This window comes from Saccopteryx bilineata, chromosome 3 (genome assembly GCF_036850765.1).
Source record: "Saccopteryx bilineata isolate mSacBil1 chromosome 3, mSacBil1_pri_phased_curated, whole genome shotgun sequence".
Taxonomy (NCBI): domain Eukaryota; kingdom Metazoa; phylum Chordata; class Mammalia; order Chiroptera; family Emballonuridae; genus Saccopteryx; species Saccopteryx bilineata.
This window is the reverse complement of record NC_089492.1, coordinates 271856946-271877123: the sequence shown is the minus strand read 5'-3', so window position 1 is coordinate 271877123 and position 20178 is coordinate 271856946. Positions and strand designations below refer to the sequence as shown.

At 45.5% G+C, this 20178-nt stretch overlaps 1 protein-coding gene and 1 non-coding gene across 5 annotated transcripts in view; one reads left to right on the top strand and one right to left on the bottom strand.

The window, feature by feature from the left end:
* The window catches only part of GMEB1 (glucocorticoid modulatory element binding protein 1), a 49313-nt gene extending 44795 nt beyond the window's left edge, over positions 1-4518 (top strand). For all 4 annotated transcript variants that reach the window (XM_066269891.1, XM_066269888.1, XM_066269889.1 and 1 more), the window contains exon 10: positions 1494-4518. In XM_066269891.1, the coding sequence (XP_066125988.1) occupies positions 1494-2194 (701 nt within the window). In that variant the 3' untranslated portion in view covers positions 2195-4518. The remainder of the gene's footprint in view (positions 1-1493) is intronic.
* A 13140-nt stretch (positions 4519-17658) lies between these two features.
* On the bottom strand, positions 17659-17734 carry TRNAT-GGU (transfer RNA threonine (anticodon GGU)). Its single transcript has one exon. It is a non-coding gene; the product is annotated as a tRNA-Thr (tRNA).
* Between the last annotated feature and the right edge of the window lie 2444 nt (positions 17735-20178).

Genomic DNA, 20178 nt, shown 5'->3' with positions numbered 1-20178 from the left:
GCTCATTGACATGATCCTATAGTCACTGGTTTGAGCTCAAAGGTCACTGACTTGAAGCCCAAGGTCACTGGCTTGAGCCTAAGATTGTTGGCTTAAGCAAGGGCTCACTGGCTTGGCTAGAGCCCCCAGGTCAAGGCACATATGAGAAAGCAATCAATGAACAACTAAAGTGATACAACTATGGTTGATGCTTTTTATGCCTCTCCCTTCCTGTCTTTCTCACTCTCTCACTCACTCTCACACACACACAAAAAAATGGAAAGTATTTAAAAAATTTTTGAACATGTTCTTGATTTCTACCTACTCCTTTTATTCCTATGCTGTTCCATAGGAAGCAGTGTTCTAAAGGTATAACTGATTATTTATTGCTTATTTATCAGGTACTAAGCAATAGAAAAGTTCTGGTGTAGAGTCAGACTCACCACTGATCACCACGGTTGGACTGGACACTTGGAGAGGGAAAGTGATAGGTATATTGTAGTAGAAAAGCCATCTAGTTGGCCATCAGCAACTTTTGTCCTAAGCTCTGTGACCTTAAGTAAATCATTTGGGAACTTTAAGACCTCCTTCAGCTCTATAATTCTTAGGAACTTCCTCTCTAATTTTGTCCAAACTTCTCTGGGGGCTAATGGTAGACTAAGGCCATTTGAGTCACCAGTAAGGTGATCCTGACACGAAGGACAGTTTGGGAATCACTGTGATCCAGATTCACCATTGTAGTTCCTTTGTAGGTTCATGGCAGTTCCAAAGAGATTGTGAAGATATGTATTTCTTATTGATTGATTTTTTTTGAGAGAGAGAGAAAAGGAGAAAGAGAGAAAAGAAAAAAGGAGAAAGAGAGAGAGAGACAAGAAACATCAATTTGTACCTGTATGTGCTCTGACCAGGACCCTGCCCTATCTGGCCTGGGTGAAAATTTCCCTATTTTCATCTGTAGATTGAGGACGGACATTTAATAACTGCTAGACCAATTGGAGGCTTCTTTGGTTTGCATTTTAGTGAAGGTGACAAAATGCCACAGGAGCTTCTAGAGTTGAGCTACATACCGTAGGATTGCAGCATGAAAAAACTCTCAGTTGTTGCCCTGCGTATAATCATACAATGAAATGTAATTATTGGAAGGATTTTAAAAACTCATCCAAGCCCTGGCAGGTTAGTTCAGTCAGTAGAACATTGTCCTGAAATACCAAGGTTGTGAGGTCTGTCCTCGGTTAGAGCACATATGGGAAGTGACCAATGACTGCACAACTAAGTAGAACAGTAAATGCATACTTCTCCCTCCCTCCCTCCCTCCCTCCCTCTTTCCCTTTCCCTTCCTCTCTCTTAATAAAACCTATCAATTAAAAAAAGGTTTTTTTAATCATCCAGTCTTGTTTCTTGAAAACAATAATTTTTCTGAGGCTATATAGTGGCAAGGCTAGAAGAAGACCCCAGGTCCCCTCGCTCCCAGTTTACTGTTCTTCCTTTCATACAAGTCTGTCTTTTTTCCATAGACTTGGAACGCCAGTTGGAAGAGCAGAAGAAGCAAGCTCAGGATCATAGGCTGAAATCCCAGACGGTTCAAAATGTGGTATTGATGCCTGTGAGCACTCCTAAACCTCCAAAAAGGCCCCGGCTCCAGAGGCCAGCCTCCACCACTGTCCTGAGCCCTTCTCCTCCTGTCCAGCAGCCTCAGTTCACAGTCATCTCACCCATCACCATCACCCCAGTGGGTCAGTCATTTTCCATGGGCAATATTCCAGTGGCCACCCTCAGCCAGGGCTCCAGTCCTGTGACTGTCCACACACTGCCTTCTGGCCCTCAGCTCTTTCGCTATGCCACAGTGGTCTCCTCTGCCAAGAGCAGCTCGCCAGACACAGTGACCATCCACCCTTCATCTAGCTTGGCGTTGCTAAGCTCTACTGCCATGCAGGATGGGAGTACCCTGGGCAACATGACCACCATGGTGAGCCCTGTGGAGTTGGTGGCCATGGAGTCCGGCCTGACCTCAGCAATCCAGGCTGTCGAAAGCACCTCAGAGGATGGGCAGACCATCATTGAGATTGACCCAGCCCCAGATCCAGAGGCTGAAGATTCTGAGGGCAAAGCAGTCATTTTGGAGACAGAGCTGAGGACTGAGGAGAAAGTTGTGGCTGAGATGGAAGAACATCAGCATCAAGTCCACAATGTGGAGATTGTGGTCTTAGAGGATTAACTGGGGATATTGGGGCCAGGAGATATGTTTTGGTTTGAAATTTTAATTATTTGTTTACTTTTATCATTGTCCCACTCATTTCCACATAGGATCCTTTTTTTTTTTTTTAAACAAAATCTTGTTGCTGTAACTGAAAATGTTGGGTCTCTCCCACCTCTTCATTGAAAAAATGGACAAAAACAAGCTGTCCTAGTTGAGAGTAGGTCACTCAGTGTCCTCATCCTCTTGCACCAAGGAAGTTGTTTCTTTTAGGGGAGGCATCAAGATAACCAGCAACCCTATCCTGAAAGCCCTTTCTAGGTTAGTGTATCTGTGTATGCATGTGGTTTATTCTCGTAAACATGCGTTGACCAAACTGTGGAACACAGACCTGATACTGGAAAGGAACCCACTCACACATGGATGCAAAAGGATACTTTATTTTATATCCTGAAATGGGCCCTCAGAGGCCAGTGCAAAACTCTGAAACAAAAGGAAGTTGAACTCTGCTTAGAGGGGAACTTTGTTGCTTGGAGCATCAACTTAAAAAGGGAAGTGCTTTGACCAGGATGGGGCAAATAAATTATATTTCCAGAAGTGCAACTGATGCCTCTTGATATCTCTGAGGGTTACCACTTTGGGTGCCATTTTGAAGAGAGGCCAGTGACAAGTGGAAGGGCACTTTGCCATGGAGTAACATCAGGAGAAATAGAAATCCAGGGATGTCACAGCTGTGCTTTGGGATTCGAGCCCACCTTGTCCCCAGCTTCGTCAAAGCACTTACCTTTCTAAACTAGGATCAATCCATTCATTTGCAAACTGTGTGATATGATGTAAATTGCTCTGGTTCTTGGACTGTGGCTGTCATGGGGGTGGGACTCCAAGGCTATGATTTTTATTGCATGACTCCAGGAGCGGTAGAGTTCCTCATCCAGGCCAGCTGCCCTTTTTGGTGGGGCCCTTTTTTTGGCTTTGGAACCAAAAGCAGCCACTCATTTGGTGCTTTCTCTTGTTCTACCCTCCATCCCTCAATTGTTAATAGCATCTGTCTGCTGGATCCCGTGCTCTTCAGCTTTTTGGCTAATTTGGAGAACAGTGACAGGTGCCTGCCTTCATCCCCTTTTAGATTCATTTATACCACAGATACTTCTGTGAGATTGAGCTCATAAAAAAAAAAAAAAACAAACACAACAACTTAGGCTTGGCAGGAAGACTCAGCACCCCCAGCCTATCCTGAGGCACCAAGTGGATGTCTCTTCCTGAGCGAGCTGGACTCCCTGGGAAAGAAGCATTGTGTGTGACATTATATTATAGGAAATGTACCAGGAATGTCAATAATAATGTCTTTGGGGGAGTTGTATCTTGTTTCCTTTCTTTTTTTTCGTTGTTAGTGTATTTAGAGCAGGGCCATTTTCTGTACTTAGATTCCTTCTCTTTGACCATCTTCAGTGTTTGGGGCCAGAATGGACTCTGGTTTTTATTTCTTTTGGTTGCATTGTTTGCTGCACTAGGAAAAATATAGGAAACAAGACAGTTTAAAGGAAAAATAGGTCAAAAAAGAAAGTACACACCTTAGGAATAGGAGGTTTTGTTTTTTTTAATTATTATTATTAATTAAAAGCAAAACTTTGACCTGTAGTTTCCTCTTTTTTTTTGAAGAAGGCATCCACCTGAAGCCATATTTCTTTCAACAGATGTTGGAAACCCTGTTGTTAAGCAAGTAGAAACAGTTCTATCTCTCAGAAGGCTATATATAACTAGAGATGCCCTCTAACTTGGGAGGGTCAATCATAAAAGCCTTAAGGGTGAGATTTCTAAAATCCATACATTTGTGGTTTTCAGCTTTAATATTGTCTGGGGCTTTATTTTTTCATTTCAAAGTAGTTAATAGATGTGGCAATCAGCTTAGAACAATCCTTTGGCCCATTATATATCTTCAGTAAGGAAAGTGGCTTTTATTTCTTGCTTCTTTAGGTTTCCTGCTGGTACATAAAACCAATATTTCTGTCTAATGCTAAAACTACTTGAACCTGGGAAGGCATATTATCATCCCTATTGTAGTATTTAGGGATACTTTTCACTTTGCCAGAGACAAGAGGCCCAATTCAGGACAGAGGAGGAGCCCTGGAGAACACCTACACACTAACTCAGGTTCCTTTCTTCCCTCCATCGGAGCTGTTGGTAGTGTTTTAAAATAGTGTGAACGTCATGCTCCCAAAGTCAAGGATCTCCTCCTAAGGATGGAACAGAGCCTGTTTACTTTTACTTTCTGAATATTCCAGCTGGTGGAAATACATGAGCTTTGTTTTCCTGGTCTTCCAATAAATAGCCTGTCATTATTGCTAGATGCTATGGCACCCATTATTGAGTGGGGGTTCCCTCACAGCCCTGGTATAGATGATCTCAGATGGGGTGACACATATGTGAGCCACTGGTCTATGCACAAGCATTTGCAATGAATCATTCCTCAGGCTGACTTGGCAGTAACTACCTATCTTTCTGTTCATTCCTTAAATAAACATAAGTTTGATCTATGTGCCAGGCTTTGTGCTAGGCACTGGCAGTACAGAGGTGGAAACAACAGTCTGGCTCTACATTCAAGGAATTCATACTCCAGAGGCTGTCTGGAATTTATATTTCAAAATAATTGGTTTCCCTTTTTTTTTTTTCTTCTCTGAAGTTGGAAACGGGGAGGCAGTCAGACAAACTCCCACATGCTCCCGACCGGGATCCACCCGGCATGCCCACCAGGGGGCGATGCTCTGCCCATCTGGGGCGTTGCTCTGTTGCAACCAGAGCCATTCTAGCGCCTGAGGCAAAGGCCATGGAGCCATCCTCAGTGCCCAGGCCAACTTTTTGCTCCAATGGAGCCTTGGCTGCAGGAGGGGAAGAGAGAAACAGAGAGGAAGGAGAGGAGGAGGGGTGGAGAAGCAGATGGGTGCTTCTCCTGTGTGCCCTGGCCAGGAATCAAACCTAGGACTCCTGCATGCCAGGCCGACGCTCTACCACTGAGCCAGCCGGCCAGGGCCTGGTTTCCTTTTTAATCCTATATATTGTATTTCATGCATTGTAAAGCATTATTCTGACAATTGGTCCATAGGTTTCAGCAGACTACCGAAGGCACTAAAGGTTAAGCCCTTCTTTAGTGAGATACTGAAACATCATATGGGAATAAGCATGGTGATAAAGCTCATGGCGTCAGAGCTGAAAAAGCAAAGAATCAAGTACCCAACCCAGTTGGGGGTAGGGTCAACAAATATGGGAGTACTTCCTAGAGTTGTGACCCAAAGCTGATTTAGGAGAGACCATTTTTTACTAGGTTTTTTTTGTTTTGTTTTTTGGGTACTCTATTTTCTTTTCAACTAATTGGGTTTATTTATAGAACAGGGAAAATATCCTTAGTCTTGCTGCTTTTGCCTCGAGAGCCGAGGGGAGTCAGCAGCATGGGCAGTTCCTCTTAAGAGTACCCTACTGAAGAAAGCCAAGGCATTTGTCAGCTTCTCTGAGTTCCCATCAGATAAATGCAGTGTGGGACTGGAGTCTAGCTGGTAGAAGGTAAATGGCTCAAACCTTCCTGTCCTGTGGTTTCTACAAAAACATAAGTCAACTGAACAACTGTCTGACTTGGGCCACATTCCTGTTTGGCCTCCACCTTGTTCTCTTCCCTGCCCCTCAATCCCACAAAACAAAACAAAAAAACCTGCTCCCAGTTATTCTGAAGTAAAAAAAAAAAAAACCGGACAATTGACTTGAATATTCAGGATTCACAGCCACTTCACTGAAGTTTCTTTTACACATGTGTTTACATTAGGGAAGGAGAACCAATGTTAATACATATACCTTGGAAGTGATATATCATTTAGTTCAGGTGGTATGATACTCTAGTGGTGGTGCTTTATCCCATTTTCATAAAACTCACTAAAGGTAAGTTGGATGATAGGAAGTATTGGTAACATAAAAATAGTAAAATCAAGCCTGACCAGGCAGTGGTGCAATGAATAGAGCGTTGACCAGGGACACCGAAGACCCAGGTTCGAAACCCCGAGGTCACTGGCTTGAGCAAGGGGTCGCTGGTTCAGCTGGAGCCCCCCTGTCTCAAGGTACATACATATGAGAAAGCAACGAACAACTAAACTGCCACAACAACGAGTTGATGCTTCTCATCTTCCTGTCTGTCCCTCTCTCCCTCTCTTTCTCTCTAAAAAGAATTTCTTTTTGTAAAATCAAGCATGAAATATAGGATTATTAGTTAAGTGAGTTATAACTGATACAGGACAAGGAAGTAGAAAGGATAAAGGTTGAATTCTGAGGAAATAGTCCTTTTTGAGGAAAAACTTGGATACTAGACAAGCCCCTGCATTTTCAGATAACTTGCCTAGTACAGTTCTCTTACATCTAGGATACCTCCTCCCTCGGAATTTTTTTTTTAAGCGTGTGTGCATATGCATGTGAAAGAGAGAGGAAGAGATGAGAAGCATGAACTCGTAGTTGCAGCACTTTAGTTGTTCATTGTTTCTCGACTAGGGGGTTCCAGCCTAGCCAGTGACCCCTTACTTAAGCCAGCGACCTTGGGCTTCAAGCTAGCAACCTTTGTGCTCAAGCCAGCAACCATGAGGTCATGTCTATGATCCTATGCTCAAGTTGGCGACCCTGCACTCAAGCTGATGAGTCTCCTCTCAAGCCAGTGACCTCAGAGTCTCAAACCTGAGACCTCAGCATCCCAGGCTGATGCTCTATCCACTGCACCAATACCTGGTCAGGCTGCAAAATTCTTATGTAGTCTAATGTACAACAATAACTATTGAAAGCCCTGGCCGGTTGGCTCAGTGGCAGAGTGTCGGCCTGGTGTGCGGGAATCCTGGGTTCGATTCCCGGCCAGGGCACACAGGAGAAGCGCCCATCTGCTTCTCCACCCATCCCCCTCTCCTTTGTCTTTCTCTTCCCCTCCCGCAGCCAAGGCTCCATTGGAGCAGGGTTGCCCGGGCACTGAGGATGGCTCTGTGGCCTCTGCCTCAGGCGCTGGAATGGCTCTGATTGTGGCAGAGCGACGCCCCAGATGGGCAGAGCATCGCCCCCTGGTGGGCATGCCGGGTGGATCCCAATTGGGCTCATGTGGGAGTCTGTCTGACTGCCTCCCCGTTTCCAACCTCAGAAAAATAACAAAAAATAAAAATAAAAATAACCATTGAAGTTGTTGCACTAGGTAAGGGACTACATGGGATCAGTTCTGCTAGATTTGGACTTTCTTTGCTCCTAGAATTTATCTTAATCTGTCTTAATTGAATCCTTTGCAGATTTCCTTCTCAATCCTGGAACACCTTTCTTTTTCCTGAGCTATGCAATTTGACTTCCTCTGGAAGGTTCTATTTTCCTCCAATCCAACTTTCTTTTCCATACTCCTATTTTCCTAATCAAATCACATTTGATTCCCAAATTCTGCTGTCAGTAACTCTTTCAACTTGAGATAATCGTTTTTCATGGCAGCCCCAGGACCCAAACCTCAGAATACATCCAGCGGCTGCTGTCTTCACTACCTAAAACAGCCTTCCTAACCCCATCAGCCACCTAAACTGAAGCGCCTTTGAGATGTGCTCGTGCAATGACTATAAGTAAGTTCCCCAGCACATACAGATTCTAAAACCCATCTTTTATACCTGATTGATTTTCTACCTATGGTCAGTGACCCAAACTAAGACATGCCTGTTTCTTGGATAAATTTTTCAAGCCCAGTATGATTCCTATTACCTCTTCACAACTACCAGAAATTTCTGCTGTCTTACGAGTCTCTCAGATGAAAGACATCTGGTGCCCTTTCAACCTAAAGTAGACCGGACCTTACTTTGAAATTGACTCTGAGTTCTCCTGCGTGTTATGCTTTCCAATTCTGTACCTTTACTGATAGTTATGTCTTGTAATGTGGTATATATGGATTTGTTTTTCTAGCTTGAGGACAGAGTGAACAATATAGTATTGGGTCACGTAAGTATGAGGCTGGGTAGTAACCCAGAAGACAAGGTCCTCACCAGGCTTTGTAGGAGAAAAGAAAAGCATACACACAGGGTGGTTTACCTGCATTTCAAAGTATAAGTTTTTTGTTTTGTAAACTTCTCTGATGTAAACTTCTATGTAGCCTGATCAGGCGGTGGCGCAACAGATAGAGGGTCACACTGGGACATGGAGGACCCAGGTTCTAACCCTGAGGCCACTGGCTTGAACGCAGGCTCACTAGCTTGAGCGTGGGATCATAGACATGACCCCATGGTCGTTGGCTTGAGCCCAAAGATCACTGGCTTGCAGCACAAGGTCTCTGGCTTGAGCCCAAGCTCACTGTCTTGAGCAAGGGGTCATTTACTGCAGCTTCCTGGTCAAGGCACATATAAGAAAGCAATCAATGAACAACTAAGGTGCCACAACAAAGAATTGATGCTTTCTTCTCTCTCCCTTCCTGTCTGTCTGTCCCTTTCTGTCCCTTTCTCTGTCTCTGTCAAAAAAAAAAAAAAAAAAAAAAGCAATCTATGTCCTTGAGCAAATTAGAATTCCACACTCCTGACTCAGCCCAAAGACTACTTTGGCCCCTATTTTTTTTAATTAATTAATTTATTTATTTTCATTGTTGTTGTTTTGGTTTTGGTATTTTTCTGAAGTTGGAAACGGGAAGGCAGTCAGACAGACTCCCGCATGTGCCCGACCGGGATCTACCCGGCATGCCCACCAGGGGGCGATGCTCTGCCCATCTGGGGCGTTGCTCTGTTGCAACCAGAGCCATTCTAGCGCCTGAGGCAGAGGCCATGGAGCCATCCCCAGCGCCCGGGCCAACTCTGCTCCAATGGAGCCTTGGCTGCGGAAGGGGAAGAGAGAGAGAGGAAGGAGAGGGGGAGGGGTGAAGAAGCAGATGGGCACTTCTCCTGTATGCCCTGGCCGGGAATCAAACCCCGGACTCCTGCACACCAGGCCGATGCTCTACCACTGAGCCAACCAGCCAGGGCTTCGGCCCTATTTTTGCTTTAACCTTTCATTGAAGTATAAATGTATACAGGAAAGTCACAAATCACTGTACTATATGTAAATTTAACAAACTGAACACACCCATAAAATCAGCTTCCAGATCAAGAAAGAAAAAAAAGTCATCAGCACCACCCAACCAAGGTAACTGCTATCTAGCTCTTTAATACCATAGCTTAGTTTTACCTGTTTCTGCACTCTTTGGTGACTGGCTTACTTTCTTTCAACATTATATTGTGAGATTCACCCATAATGTGTGAAATTGTAGTTGGTTCCTTCTCATTGCTATGTAGAAACTGTTACCATGCCATAGTTGATCCATTCTAATGATGGGCACTTGGGTAGTTTCCAGTTTGGGGCTACTATAAATAATGCCTGTGAACATTCTTGCACATGCCTTTTGATGAACATATATATGCATTTATGCCTACATTGAGTTTCAAGTATTAGGACAATTCACATGAAAAATACAAGATACAGTTTTTCTTTAAAAAAACAAAACAAAACCCAGAAGATCTGATATCACTGGTTTCACATTTCCTCATATTAACACTTGACTGGCACTGAGACCTATCTTATCTTAGGTGGGGCATAGCTTCTTTTTTTTTTTTTTTTTTTTTTGTATTTTTCTAAAGCTGGAACGGGGAGAGACAGTCAGACAGACTCCCGCATGCGCCCGACCGGGATCCACCCGGCACGCCCACCAGGGGCGACGCCTTGCCCACCAGGGGGCGATGCTCTGCCCCTCCGGGGCATCGCTCCGCCGTGACCAGAGCCACTCCAGCGCCTGGGGCAGAGGCCAAGGAGCCATCCCCAGTGCCCGGGCCATCTTTGCTCCAATGGAGCCTTGGCTGTGGGAGGGGAAGAGAGAGACAGAGAGGAAGGAGGGGAGAGGGGTGGAGAAGCAAATGGGCGCCTCCCCCATGTGCCCTGGCCGGGAATCGAACCCGGGTCCCCCGCACACCAGGCCGACGCTCCACCGCTGAGCCAACCAGCCAGGGCCGGGGGCATAGCTTCTTTATAGACCCTGACCCTTCATATTACATATTATAAACCTAGACCTACTTATTTCAATAGGTTTTTTTTTTCTTATTCAATAATCTGTTAGGACACTCTTTCCCTAGATAACTGCAAAGCTTATTTCCTCACTTCCTTCAAGTCTCTATTCATATGTTACCTTAACAGAGAGGATTCCTTGACCACACACACACTATGAAAACCAACTTTCCCTGCAGTATACTTTCTATTTTCCTTTACCCCACTTTCTTTTTCTCTCTCTTTTTTTTTTTCCCGAAGCTGGAAATGGGGAGGCAGCCAGACAGACTCCCACATGCGCCCGACCAGGATCCACCTGGCATGCCCACCAGGGGGCGATGTTCTGCCCCTCTGGGGTGTCGCTCTGTTGCATCCAGAGCCATTCTAGCACCTGAGGCAGAGGCCACAGAGCCATCCCCAGAGCCCGGGCCATCTTTGCTCCAATGGAGCCTCGGCTGCAGCTGCGGGAGGGGAAGAGAGAGTCAGAGAGGAAGGAGAGGGGGAGGGGTGGAGAAGCAGATGGGTGCTTCTCCTGTGTGCCCTGGCCGGGAATCGAACCCGGGACTCCTGCACGCCAGGCCGACGCTCTACTGCTGAGCCAACCGGCCAGGGCTCTTTTTCTCCATTTATCACCTGACATACTTATGTTTTTTTTTCTCCCCCAAATAGAATGGAAGTTCCATGAGAACAGAGACTTTTCTTAGTCACTGCTGTTTTCTTTTCTTCTCTTTCTTTTCTTTTCATTATTAAGTGAGAGGCTGAGAGGCTAAGAGACTCCCGCATGTGCCCTGACCAGGATCCACCCACCAAGCCCACTAGGGGGTGATGCTCTGCCCATCTGGGGCTGTTGCTCCATTGCTTGGCAACTGAGCCATCCCAGCTCCTGAGGTGAGGCCATGATGCCATAATCAGTGCCCCAGGCCAACTTGCTTGAATGAGCCGTGGCTGTGGGAGGGGGGGGGAGAGAGAGGAGAGAGAGAGAGAGAGGCAGAGAGAGAGAGAGAGAGAGGGGTGTGGAGAAGCAGATGGCCACTTCTTCTGTGTGCCCTGACCAGGAATTGAACTCGAGACTTTCATACGCTAGGCAGATGCTCTACCACTGAACCAACCTGCTAGGGCAGTCACTACTGTTTCTACAGTTCTTGGAACAGTGCCTGGCATGTAGTAGACCTGATAGCTATTTGATGCAATAGTAATAATAATAATAATAACCAATACTTACCGAAGGGAAACTATATGAAGCAAACATTGTTCCACTTGGTTCTCACAACAATCCTATGTGGTGGATAGCATTATTTACTTCACTTTATTATTTTTTTTTATTTATTATTTTTTTTTTATTTTTTAGAGAGGAGAGGGACAGACAGAGAGAGAGAGAGAGGAGAGACAGAGAGAGAGAAGGGGGGAGGAGCTGGAAGCATCAACTCCCATATGTGCCTTGACCAGTCAAGCCCAGGGTTTCAAACAGGCGACCTCAGCATTTCCAGGTCGACGCTTTATCCACTGCGCCACCACAGGTCAGGCCTACTTCACTTTATAATGAGTAAACAAACATGGTTATTTTCCACTCTAAACAATAGATGCATTTGAAGCATAGGATACACATTAAATTGATTAAACCATCTTTAAATGTACTAGAGAAGCTTAATGCCTAAAAGGAATCCTTCAGGCCCTGGCTGGTTGGCTCAGTGGTAGAGCATCGGCCTGGCGTGCAGGAGTCCCAGGTTCGATTCCCAGTCAGGGCACACAGGAGAAGCGCCCATCTGCTTCTCCACCCCTCCCCCTCTCCTTCCTCTCTGTCTTTTTCTTCACCTCCCACAGCCAAGGTTCCATTGGAGCAAAGTTGGCCCCGGCACTGAGGATGGCTCCATGGCCTCTGCCTCAGGTGCTAGAATGGCTCTGGTTGCAACAGAGCAACGCCCCAGATGGGCAGAGCATCACCCCCTGGTGGGCATGCTGGGTGGATCCCGGTCGGGCGCATGCGGGAGTCTGTCTGACTGCCTTCCCGTTTCCAACTTCAGAAAAATACAAAAAAAAAAAAAAGAATCCTTCAACAAATTATTTTATAATGCTGATGTTTTATTTGACAACATGTTTAGTTGCTCCTTAAATTCTGTTTACATTTGCCTGACCAGGTGGTGGCTCAATGGATAGAGCATTGGACTGGGATGCAGAGGACTCAGGTTCGAAACCCCAAGGTTGCCAGCTTGAGTGTGGGCTCATCTGCTTTTAGCAGGGCTCAACAGCTTGAGCCCAAAGTTGCTGGCTTGAGCAGGAGGTCACTTTCTTTGTTGTAGCACTCTGGTCAAGGCACACATGAGAAAGCAATCAATTAACAACTAAGGTGCCAAAAACAAATTTTTTTTTTGGTTTACTTTAAACTTTCAGTACATTAAAATATATATTTAGTTTTAGGACTGAACCTAGATCATGATACAACTTAGTTGGAATTTCAGAGATCTGGGGCAGTGGGAGGTGACCAGATTTTCTCTTTGATGGGCAGCAAGTCCCATTCACCATCCCACAGGTGTATTGGAGCTTGGGAAAGTACATTTACCGGATGAAGGATTTTATATTTATTTATTGATTGATTTGAGAGAGAGAGAGAGCAAGAGAAACATTAATTTGTTGTTCCACTTATTTATGCATTCATTGATTGATTGTATGTGCCCTGAACAGGGATCAAAACTGCAAACTTCCTTGCCAGGGCCCTTCATCTGATGAAGGATTTTATTTTTCATTTTATTTTATTTTTCTGATGAAGGATTTTAGCACTTAGACCATCTGTCTACCTGTCACAGGAAGTACTGATTTATCACTTTGTTAATGATCCCATTTCAGATGATGCTGATGTCAATGTTCCTGGTTAAGAACTTCATTTTTTTGCTAAGCCCAACCCCACGTACCAGTTGTTACACAGGAAACCTACTACATAGAACACTGATAGTATTATAAAACCCTTGCCAACTGATCAAAAAACAAATATTCTACAGCTGCACCAACAAAAATAAACTACTGTACCTCAGAAAAGCTAAGTTAAGACTTCCATTGACTGAGACATTCTGGTTAGCCTTTCTGAGCAAACTGGACATGACCTCTCATATTCTTACCTTATTTAAGTTCTCTGTAGCTACCACCTGACGACCAAAAGGGAACTTTTTTTTTTCTTTTTTGCATTTTTCTGAAGCTGGAAAAAGGGAGAGACAGTCAGACAGACTCCCGCATGCGCCCGACCGGGATCCACCCGGGATGCCCACCAGGGGGCGATGCTCTGCCCATCCTGGGCGTCGCCATGTTGCGACCAGAGCCACTCCTGCGCCTGAGGCAGAGGCCACAGAGCCATCCCCAGCGCCCGGGCCATCTTTGCTCCAATGGAGCCTTGGCTGCGGGAGGGGAAGAGAGAGACAGAGAGGAAGGCCCGGTGGAGGGGTGGAGAAGCAAATGGGTGCTTCTCCTGTGTGCCCTGGCCAGGAATCTAACCCGGGTCCTCCGCATGCTAGGCTGACGCTCTACCACTGAGCCAACCGGCCAGGGCTCAAAAGGGAACATTTTAAAATTTATTTTAGAGGAGGGGTGAGAGAGAGAGAGAAGAGGGAAGGAGCAGGAAGCATCAACTCCCAAATGTGCCTTGACCAGGCAAGCCCGGGGTTTTGAACTGGTGACTTCAGCGTTCCAGGTTGACGCTTTATCCACTGCGCCACCACAGGTCAGGCAGGAAGGTTTTATCTTTAAAAAGTGTCAGAAATAAGGCCCGGGCCGGTTGGCTCAGTGGTAGAGCATCAGCCTGGCGTGCAGGAGTCCTGGGTTCGATTCCCGGCCAGGGCACATAGGAGAAGCGCCCATCTATTTCTCTACCCCTCCCCCTCTCCTTCCTCTCTCTCTCTCTCTCTTTCTCTCTTCCCCTCCTGCAGCCAGGGCTCCATTGGAGCAAAGTTGGCCCGGGCGCTGAGGATGGCTCTGTGGCCTCTGCCTCAGGCGTTAGAATAGCTCTGATTGCGGCAGAGCAACGCCCCAGGTGGGCGGAGCATCACCCCCTGGTGGGCGTGCCGGGTGGATCCCAGTCGGGCGCATGCGGGAGTCTGTTTGACTGCCTCCCCGTTTCCAACTTCAGAAAAATACAAAAAAAAAAAAAAAGGGTCAGAAATAGTTTAGATACATTGACTGGTTTATCCTTTTATTTATTTATTTATTTTTAATTTTTAAAAAGTTTATTGATGGCCTGACCAGGTGGTGGCGCAATGGATAGAGCGTCGGACTGGGATGCCGAGGTCCCAGGTTCGAGACCCCGAGGTTGCCAGCTTGAGCGCGGGCTCATCCGGTTTGAGCAAAAGCTTACCAGCTTGGACCCAAGGTCGCTGGCTCGAGCAAGGGGTTACTTGGTCTGCTGAAGGCCCACAGTCAAGGTACATATGAGAAAGCAATCAATGAACAACTAAGGTGTCTCAATGTGCAACGAATAACTAATGATTGATGCTTCTCATCTCTCCGTTCCTGTCTGTCTGTCCTTGTCTATCGCTCTCTCTGACTCTCTCTCTGTCTCTGTAAAAAAAAAAGTTTATTGAAATTAGGAGAGAGAAGAAGGGAGACAGAGAAAAACATAGATTTGTTCTACTTATTTATGCATTCATTGGTTGATTTTTGTATGTGCCCTGACCAGGGATTGAACCCACAACCTTGTTGTACTAGGCCAATGCTCTAAGCAACTGAGATGCCTGGCCAGGGCCACACCTGCACTTTATTTTTTCACAGCTGCACTTTAAAAAGAGTCAATCAGCAACTTATTTTGAGAGTTGCCTTTTTCCTTTCTTTCCTCTTTCTTCTTTTATGTGAGAAAAGGGGAGATAGTGAGGCAGACTCCTACATGTGCCCTAAACAGGACCCACCTGGCAACTCCACCTAGGGCCAATGCTCAAGTACTGAGCTATTTTTAGCACCCAAGGCTGATGCACTCAGACCAATCAAGCTATCCTCAGCGCCTGGGGCCAATGCTCCAACTAATTATGCCACTGGCTGTGGGAGGGGAAGAGGGAGAGAAGGGGGAGAAGGAGGAGGAGAGAAGCAGATAGTTGCTTCTCTTGTGTGCCCTGACCCAGAATCAAACCCAGGATGTTCATATGCCAGGCTGATACTCTATCCACTGAGTCACTAGATTCTCAATTGAGGCCCTGGCCGGTTGGCTCAGTGGTAGAGCGTCGGCCTGGTGTGCAGAAGTCCCGGGTTCGATTCCTGGCCAGGGTACACAGGAGAAGCGCCCATCTGCTTCTCCACCCCTCCCCCTCTCCTTCCTCTCTGTCTCTCTCTTCCCCTCCCACAGCGGGCTCCATTGGAGCAAAGATGGCCTGGGCGCTGGGGATGGCTCCTTGGCCTCTGCCCCAGGCGCTGGAGTGGCTCTGGTCGCAACAGAGCGACGTCCCGGAGGGGCAGAGCATCGCCCCCTGGTGGGCAGAGCGTCTCCCCCTGGTGGGTGTGCCGGGTGGATCCCAGTCGGGCACATGTGGGAGTCTGTCTGACTGTCTCTCCCTGTTTCCAGCTTCAGAAAAATACAAAAAAAAAAAAAATAGATTCTCAATTGAGTTCAAGACTTTCAAAGTAAAATGCAATATTTACATGAACAGATAAATTTAATATACCAAAATAAATTACAATAAGGCCAAGATTATGGGTGAACAAAGAATAGAGTACCTCCTTTCTGCTTGAGGGAAGAAATAAATCTTCACTGATCAGTCTTTTTTTTTTATAGAGACAGAAAGAGAGTCAGAGAGAGGGATAGACAGGGACAGACAGGAATGGAGAGATGAGAAGATCAATCAGTTTTTCGTTGCGCGTTGCAACACCTTAATTGTTCATTGATCACTTTTTCATACGTGCCTTGACCGCGGGCCTTCAGCAGACCGAGTAACCCCTTGCTTGAGCCAGCAATCTTGGGTCCAAGCTGGTGAGTTTTTGCTCAAACCAGATGAGCCCGCGCTCAAGCTGGTTACCTCGGGGTCTCAAACCTGGATTCTTGGCATCCCAGTCCGACGCTCTATCCACTGCGCCACCGCCTGGTCAGGCCACTGATCAGTCTTGAAGGAAAGATAGAAGTGGGGTGGAGGAGATGGCAAGAACGTTTGAGGCAGAACAAATTACATATCTGGCCCTGGCTGGATAGCTCATTTGCAAGAGTGTCTTCCCAATATGCCAAGGTTGTGGGTTCAATCCCTGTTCAGGGCACATACTGGAGTTGACCAATGAATGTATGAATAGGTGGAGCAACAAATTGATGTTTTTCTGTCTCTCTCAAAAAAAATTAAAACTGCATATGCGGAGCATGGGTTCCTGAAAATAAATGTGTATTTGGGAAAAAATTCAGTGTGGCTGGAGCATAAAATACACTGTGAGAAATATACAGGGTGAGAGAGTAGTAAGCTTTGTACACTGTGTGGACTAGAGAGAGCCAGGAGAAATCTTTAAGAATAAGTTGTTACACTCTGGCTGGTGGTGCAGTGGATAGAGCATCCTCCTTGGAGTGCCAAGGTCGCCAGCCCAACCCTGAGGTCGCCAGTTTGATCTCTGGTCAGAGCATGTATGAGAAGCAATCAATGGGTGCACAACTAAGTGGAACGAGTTGGAACGAGTTGGTGTGCCTCTTTCTTGCTCTTCCCCCCTTCCTCTCTCAAAAAAATATTTTTACACTGTCAGTTGTGTGAAGTATATAAGTATTTATCAAAGAAGTTCTCTTCTATTCCTGCCTTACTAAGAGGGTGATGGGTAATGAGGTCTACTGTTCTTGAAGAATATGTAAATCTAGCCTCCTCTTCTACTTCTTTTCTCTCTTATTCCCACTGCTCCTTATATATATCTAGAAAGAGCTCTTTGGTTTCCACATTCCAGAAGTTTAAAATGGTAGAACCAGCCCTAGCCGGATAGCTTGGTTGGTTGGAGCATCATCCCCAAACACACCCAATTCAATTCCTGGTCAGAACAGATTAATGTTTCTGTCTCTCCTTTACTTTACCTCGAAATATCAATAAAATAAAATAAAAATAATAAAGTGGTGGAACTAGAAGGAAACTGAGAAGTTATTGTGGTCTAACTTCCTTATTTTACAGTCTTTGAAATAGCCTGAGTGAGGAAATGATTAACTTTCCTTGTTTTCTTACTTGCCTTCTTTTTTTTGTTTTTGTTTTTTTCTGAAGCTGGAAACGGGAGGCAGTCAGACAGACTCCCGCATGCGCCCGACCAGGATCCACCCAGCACGCCCACCAGGGGGCGATGCTCTGCCCATCAGGGGTGTCGCTCTGTCGCGACCAGAGCTACTCTAGCGCCTGGGGCAGAGGCCAAGGAGCCATCCCCAGCGCCTGGGCCATCTTTTGCTCCAATGGAGCCTCCGCTGCGGGAGGGGAAGAGAGAGACAGAGAGGAAGGAGAGGGGGAGGGGTGGAGAAACAGATGGGTGCCTCTTCTGTGTGCCCTGGCCGGGAATCGAACCCGGGACTTCCGCACACCAAGCCGACGCTCTACCACTGAGCCAACCGGCCAGGGCCTTTTTTTTTTAATTTTTAAAATTTTTATTTTATTTATTCATTTTTAGAGAGGACAGAGAGAAGAAGAGAGAGAAACAGAGAGGGAGAGAGAAGAGAGAGAGACAGAGAGAGAGAGAGAAGGGGGGAGGAGCTGGAAGCATCAACTCCTATATGTGCCTTGACCAGGCAAGCCCAGGGTTTCAAACCGGTGACCTCAGCATTCCAGGTCGATGCTTTATCCACTGTGCCAGTGCAGGTCAGGCTTACTTGCCTTCTTTATCTCTGATTTGGTGCTGGGCCTTTTGTTCTTCCACTTCTGAGGAAATTTCATGGACTCCTTTGGCTTCAACTAACATTCTTATACCAAAAACTCCATGATTTGTATTCTCAGCCCTGTTTTTCTCTCTATGCCGCAAACCCCTTTAATTGTCTACATAACAATTTCTGTCTGATGGTTTACATTCTCCTTAAACCCAGCATTGCCAAAGATAAATTTGTAATCGTTGCGCACTTCTACAAATCTCCATTCTTCCCCACATTAGAATAGGCACCTTGCCTGACCTGTGGTGGCGCAGTCAATAGAAAATCAACCTGGAATGCTGAGGTCACTGGTTCAAATCCCGGGCTTGCCCTGTCAAGTCACATACTGAAAAGCAACTATTATGAGTTGATGCTTCCCACTCCTACCCATTTCTTTCTCTCAAATCAATAAATAGCGTGACCAGGCAGTGGCACAGTGGATAGAGCGTAGACCTGGGATGCTGAGGACCCAGATTTGAAACCCTGAGGTCTCCAGCTTGAGCACGGGCTCACTAGCTTGAGTGCTGTGACCCCATGGTCACTGACTTGAGCCCCAAAGGTTACTGGCTTGAGCGAGGGGTCACTGGCAAGCCCCCCAGTCAAAGGATGTATGAGGAAGCAATCAATGAACAAAGAAGCTGCAACAAAGAATTGATGCAACAAAGGAGCTGCAACAAAGAATTGATGCTTCTCATCTCTCTCTCTTCCTATCTGTTTGTTCCTACCTGTCCCTCTCTATCTCTCACACACACACACTAAAAATAAATGAATAAGTAAAATGATAAAATCAATAAATAAAATCTTTAAAATATATACATAAATAAATAAAAGAAAAATAGCACCTTGCCATGGTTGGATAGCTCAGAGTGTTGCCCTGATATACCAAGGCTGTAGGTTCAATCCCAGTCAGGGCACATACAAGAATCAACCAATGAATACATGAGTAAGTGGAACAATAAATTGATATTTCTTTTTTTAATATTTTATTTCTTCATTTTTAGAGAGAGAAGAAAGACTAGAGAGAGAGAGAGAGAGAGAGAGAGAGATAAGGGGAGCAGAGAGTATCAACCTCCATATATATGTGCCTTAACTAGGCAAGTGCAGGGTTTCAAACCGGCGACCTCAGCGTTCCTGGTCGATGCCCCTATCCACTGTGCCACCACAGGTCAGGCGATATTTCTTTTTTTTTAATTTTAAAATTTTTATTTTATTTATTCATTTTAGAAAGGAGAGAGAGAGGGAGAGAGACAGAGAGAGAAGGGGGAAGGAGCAGGAAGCATCAACTCCCATATGTGCCTTGACCAGGCAAGCCCAGGGTTTCGAACTGGCGACCTCAGCGTTTCCAGGTCGACGCTTTATCTACTGCACCACCACAGGTCAGGCTTAAATCAACAAATAATCATAAAAAAAGGCACCTCATCCACCCAATTGCTCAAATCAAACCAGGTATCATTCTTGATACCTGCTCCTTCTTTAGTGCCCTCCCTCTAATCCATTTAATTACCAAGATTCTCGTTTTACCTTCTAAACCAGTGGTTTTCAAACTTTTTGAAGTCGGGGCACATTTAAAATCCTACAAATAATTGTAGGTGCACTATATACAAATTTCTGAGAAATATGTTATAATAATTAAGTCAAATATTAAAGAAAAAATATAAAGTCCAAGCGTGCTTTTATGGTAATTAAATAAAATAAATATGACAAAATTAAATTTATTCTGACATTAAAAAACATTTTTGTTATTTTTTTTGAGTTATGCTTTTTAGAATTCATAAAAAAGAGGAGTTAAAAATTAAAAAATGAGCCTGACCAGGCGGTGGCACAGTGGATAGAGCATCGGACTGGGATGCCAAGGATCCAGGTTCAAGACCCCGAGGTCGCCAGCTTGAGCACAGGCTCATCTGGTTTGAGCAAAAGCTCACCAGCTTGGACCCAAGGTCGCTGGCTCGAGCAAGGGGTTACTCGGTCTGCTGAAGGCCCAAGGTCAAGGCACATATGAGAAATCAATCAATGAACAACTAAGATGTCACAATGCGCAAGGAAAAACTAATGATTGATGCTTCTCATCTCTCTTTGTTCCTGTCTGTCTGTCCCTGTCTATCCCTCTCTCTGACTCACTCTCTGTCTCTGTAAAAAAAATTTTTTTAAATGACAAAAAGGGCCT